Source organism: Buceros rhinoceros, unplaced genomic scaffold, assembly GCF_000710305.1.
Source record: "Buceros rhinoceros silvestris isolate BGI_N320 unplaced genomic scaffold, ASM71030v1 scaffold13953, whole genome shotgun sequence".
Lineage (NCBI taxonomy): Eukaryota > Metazoa > Chordata > Aves > Bucerotiformes > Bucerotidae > Buceros > Buceros rhinoceros.
This window is the reverse complement of record NW_010403094.1, coordinates 2,497-7,972: the sequence shown is the minus strand read 5'-3', so window position 1 is coordinate 7,972 and position 5,476 is coordinate 2,497. Positions and strand designations below refer to the sequence as shown.

Here is a 5,476-nt window from a genome sequence, read left to right as displayed (position 1 = left end):
GTGTAACTAGTAATTCATCATTTAATCTTTGAGATCACACATGGCCCAGCTGCACTGCTGGCTTAAGTTCCCTCATCACATGACTACGACCCTCTGTAGCCACTGCATGCTCATGGCCAGCTTGCTGTCGACAGGTTGTATCGCATCTCTTTCAGATGAAAGTGCTTGCGTACTCACCTGTTTTGTTGAAGATAGATAGTCTAGTAACAGGGATTACGCACTTCTTTGAATTTCTTGGGAATTGCCAGGACACGATGATGCCCATGGTTCTGAAATCCTCCTTCCCCAAACTTTTGAAAGCCAGGCATCCATCATGAAGATGGTATCAGCTGATGGGCCTTAGAATCCAGCATTCAAAGCTACACAAAAGGAACAGCCACTCTGGAAAGACTAAGTAAGTCCTCTCTGTACTTTATTTCTGTTCTACACACTTAAGGCATTGAGAAAGTCTTACCCAGGCATTGCTGGTGGTGTCTGACACAGCGTTTATTCATGGCATAAATCATGTATTTCACACCTCACAACTATCACCTCAGGCTTCTGAGCCCAGTGGTCAATATCGCTGCATTGATCTGACTCCAGTGTTCGTCTGTAACCACAGCAGGTAGGACTGCCTCCACATTCGCCTATGAAAGCTGAGAACAAGTACGGGCTGCATCACATCTGGTGCTTACCCCAAGCCCTTTCCTGTACCCCACTGGAAGCATCCTGGGAAACAATGTTAAGTAAGCAGCAATCAAAAAAAGGTGCAAAGAATATTCCAAATGTTTATTATGTATTAAAAATACCGCAAATAAGCCATAGAGTTCATTTCACAGTAACCTAAACAACATTGTTCAAGAACTTGAGAAGTCAACAAAGAACAGTGCAGTTTCAACAGTGACAACGGTTACCTTAATGCCATAGGTCCCTCCTTCTTTGCCAGCAATTCTTTCCTGTTTATAGTGGGAACAACTCTAGATATGGTTCGGTATTTTATTTAACTAGAAGAACCCCTTTTCTCCTGTGCTGTTCCCCAGAAGCACACCACTTCTGGAAGGCGCTGGTTTTAGGAATTCTTCAGACTCCTTTACCAAATCGTTGGATAAAGTTCAAAAGCAAACTTGAAAAGGCAATCCTTTCCAAAAAGACAGAAAACCAAGCAAGTTCCACAAAGAAGTGGGTTTTAAGTGAACATACAGAGAGTTATTATACTTTTTCCTCACTGTCAGCCAGTTCCTAGAAGGATCCTTTGCTACCAGTGCCCCAGGCAGACACTGGTGACAACAACGGTGATAAGAATCAGGCACCAAATCTTGAATATGTAACAAGAATTCAGGTCACTGTCAGCTGTGTGAAAACTTGGAAATGTATATGCCTTAGAAGCAATTCTGCTGATTTCATGGTGAATTCCCCCCTTGTGTGTTTTGGCGTGTACTATTAACATCAGCATGCTTGCTACACATGGAACACAAGAGATGCAATTTTAGTCCTTCTCTTTCCTTATTCAAATTTGTGGTAATTTTTACAGAAGAACCTGTGTCACAGACAAAGAAGCCCTACCCAAGGAAGACATGGACTCATCATGTAAACAGTCCGAAAATACGATAAAAATATCACTGTACCCTCCTGAAACTAATCCCACCCTTCATTTGTCCCTTCTAAGCACTGATCACCTGTGCCAGCAGCTGAAGATACTGGCAAAGATGACTGTGATCACAAAGAATGAATCTCTGCAGCCACATGGCTGAACACCTCTCTTAGGCCCTAGCCTCAAGCAATACCACTTACTTCAAACCTTCCCTTCGTGGGTACAGATTAAGGACTCACAGAAATGCACCACAGCTCAGCTGACACCTGGTAAACTGACCACATGGCTGAGTCCCAAACTGCAGAAGCAGATGAGTTGCTTCAAACCTGGTCCACACTTAAGTTTACCAGTCTGAACAGTTTAAGATAGGGGTGTAGTTTTGTTCGTTTGTTTCTTAAACCAAAACATACCAGGAAAACTCTCAGTGTGTACAGCGGTATGCTTTTAGTACCAGAATAGCTGTAGCCCTTCTTCTGTGTGGGATCTCTAGTGTCGTAGTGTGAAACACCTTCATGCCATTAAATATGTGCCCATGCTAACGAGGCTGTAGCGCCTTAGTTATACAAGAACAGTTACAGTGGCACAACTTTACAGAGAAGATAAGCCCTTAGAAACACAAACCCCAACTAGACTTATGTTTTCTTAAAATTAAAAAACAAAGAACAAATAAAACCACAAAACACTAGACAAAAGAGAAATAAAGGAAATAAGCAGAACTGTCTCTATTATTAAAGTATTCTTATTCTCTTTGGAGGTATCAAATTGCTTTAAAAAGAGTAAAAAACTGGGCATACAAAAGCTATTCTCCTTAATCCATTATTTGCACAAGGACCACTGCTGCCTAAACTTTTTCATGTATTTTTTCTACTTTCACAAACAGCCTTTCCAGATCATTCCTCAGGTCATCTATTGAGCTCTTCACAGACTCCAAGTTGTTCTCATTGTTTTCAATTTTCACTGAGTAGGAGACTAAACTATCCACTGCAGTTCTTATCATTTTCAAATCGGAATCAACCTGGCTGACAGAAGATCTCAGTTCATCTACAGAGCCTTCCACAGAAGAAAATTTTTCAAGATAGCCTTGAGAATGTGCTTGACCTGTCTGAAGATTTCCTTGATCCAACAGTGTACTAATTTGCTTCTGGACATCCTGAAGAGCACCGGAGGATGGCAGGTCACTGATGCTTCTCCTCAAGTCTTCCACGTCATTGTACAGCGAGGTCTGTGATTCACCAAGATTTTTCAGAGTGTCTGTGACGGAAGTCACATCCATATCTGAGATTCCCTGAAAAGCAGCAATGCTTTGTTCTAGGGCACCAAGCTTTTTCTCATGTTCTGCCTCCTTAGAAAGGAAAGACTGCAATTTTTCACTGTTTTGAGCAGCAACAGAAGTTAGGTACTCCAAGGCATCTTCCATGTGCCTCAATCGAGACTCCAGTCCTTCACTGTTCTTCCCAAAAGTTTCTAATGCTTTTCTGAAGAGTTCATTTTCTTCCCATTTGTTGAGGTTGGCTTTAACTTGCAGTAAATCTTCATCAAGTCTTTTAATGTCACTAGGGAGCTGCATAATAGAATCCTCAGCTCTCAGAACTTTCTCTTGTAAAGCTTTTAATGAAAGGTGTTCACTATCCGCAGCCTCTTTGAATTTCTCATGTTCTTGTTTGAGGTTGACTAGCTCTTTTACTTCAGTATACACATCAGACTCCATGGAGTCTATTGTACTCTTCAAGGTCTCTATGTCCTTTTCTTTGGTTTTCATGGATGCTTGCATCTCATCAAAAGCATCTTTTAGCACCTTAATTTCATGTTTATACACATCTGCCACTTCTAGCGAATCAACCTTTCTTTTCATATTGTTGATCTCATCTTGGCTCCTTTGCTGGACTTCAGTGAATACAGCAATGTTATCATTTATAGACTTGGTTAGCTCTGTTAGCCTCTCTTCCACTGTGTTTTCCAGAGATGTGAAGTCTCGTTCCCTTGCATCCTTCACCATGTGGATGCCATCAGACAAGTCTTTCAAAATTTCATTCTGCAGCTTCTCCAGCACTTCACTGACCCGGTTTATTTCATTCTCCCCTTGTTTAACAGCCTTCTCAGTAACCTCCTGCTTCTGCTGAGCAATTTTCATCATGGATTCAAATTCTTCAAATGTGGCTTGAAGAGAATGCACCTAAAACAGAAATCCACATGATTAATACTTACAACTTCATCCTTACCCTTTGTGTCTAAGATCCTTATGGCCCTTGTTACCACAAGGAATTATCACCTTTATGCTCCCTACCTGAAGTGACGCTATGGCATACAGATATGGGAGGCACAACAAAGACCAGCATCTAGAGCCTGACAGCTCTATAGAAACATACATCTCCTGCTGAGGATCCTTGGCCTCACCGACTTGCCACCTGCCCGACGGATCCACAAAATCTGTTGCAGTGAAAATCAAACTCAAGTCTCCAGAGTTTGCATTTGGACCAATTCCTGATTACAAAAGTTTCAAAACAGACAAGAAAGAGTAACAGGAAAAATCAGGGGGAAAGGGGAGCTCGGAATGACTGAGGAACAGAAGTAGTAATCATGACATTTTGCTGCTCCTAGACAACAATGACGACACTGATTTTTCTTGTTAACTATTTAAGATAAAAAACATGGAAAGGCTTTAATGTTCTAAATGCTTAGTACCTCATTATTCACACACATGCATACATCCACATGCTCTTAGTGAACAGGGGCACATGTACATACGGCGGCAGAGAACAAAGCCGTAGCAGCTGCCAAGGGGACTGCCTTGCATTTACCTCGCGTTAATAATACTCACAGAAAGTTGTTACCACTGGGTCAGGTATGCTATTAAGCTTCCCGGTTACAAAAACTACAGTTGATTTTAGTAGCAACAGCAGAGAGAAGGTCAAGGGGTAAGTGGGCACCACATTCATTTACTCTCACATTTAAAAGTAAGATCCAGGCATACCAATGGCAAATGGTCAGCCAAGCAGAGCATCAGTCTCAAGACTGGAGAAAGAGGTGTGTGTGTGTGTGTTGTATTTTTTTAAACTTTGTAAAGCAAGGTAAGAACTCCCACTGGCTGCAAGAGGAATCCATTGCGTAGAAAATACCTCAAGCCTTGGCAGGATGGCAAGTGCTGAGTAATGCATGTTGCCTTGCCTCACACTACTCCCTGTGTCTGAGGGGTATGTATATTAATCAGTCATGCCACATGGGCTGCCATGTTTACTGATTAGATACACAGCTGGAGGGGTGGTTTTATTTTATAAATAGAAGGAAGTATATTTTATATGTTCTTAGGAAGAAATATACAAAGCTTCTATTTTTTTTTCTTTTTAACTGGAGGAGGCTCCCACAGTTCCCAATCACACTCTGAACTGAGAAATTATTTTCAAAAGAACTAACAGACTTACTCTTTAGAAATTAAGTTACCTGCATATATTTTTGCAAGACTAAATCCCTGGCCAAATCCTCCTTGGTTGTCATGGAAGTCTACACTGTGTAAGGAAGGTTGAGTTTGGCTGTAAGGCTTGCCCTTGCTCCGACAGATCCCTGCAGTTTGAACAATACCCATAAAGATGACTTATTTTTATCCCCTCTTCTGTAAAAAGGCTTGTAATGACTTTATATCCCCTGCACTTATATTCTCTAGTGCTCACACACAAGACTAGAAACGAGCTAAGGAGCAGGGGGTGGGGAAGCAGGTAACGCTGCCATACGTACTGCGGCAGTGCACCAGCCATTACACTGATTTACCAACCCCATTTTCATTACATCTTGGCTGTCATTCATTCTGATATTTTTCCACAGAGCGCTTTTTCTGTATCACTATAAATGAACCTCAGAAATTGAAAAGGAAGGCATGGGATGTTCTCCTCCCCCTCTTATGACAGAACTTAC

The 5,476-nt window shown here is 41.6% G+C and overlaps 1 protein-coding gene across 1 annotated transcript; it reads right to left on the bottom strand.

Moving 5' to 3' along the window:
• Positions 1-2,411: 2,411 nt before the first annotated feature.
• On the bottom strand, positions 2,412-5,128 carry CKAP4 (cytoskeleton-associated protein 4; the record flags this gene model as incomplete). Its single annotated transcript, XM_010132875.1, has 3 exons — positions 2,412-3,743; positions 3,855-4,051; positions 5,009-5,128. Coding segments are annotated over 3 exons (1,649 nt in total), but the record flags the coding sequence as incomplete, so codon positions are not given.
• Between the last annotated feature and the right edge of the window lie 348 nt (positions 5,129-5,476).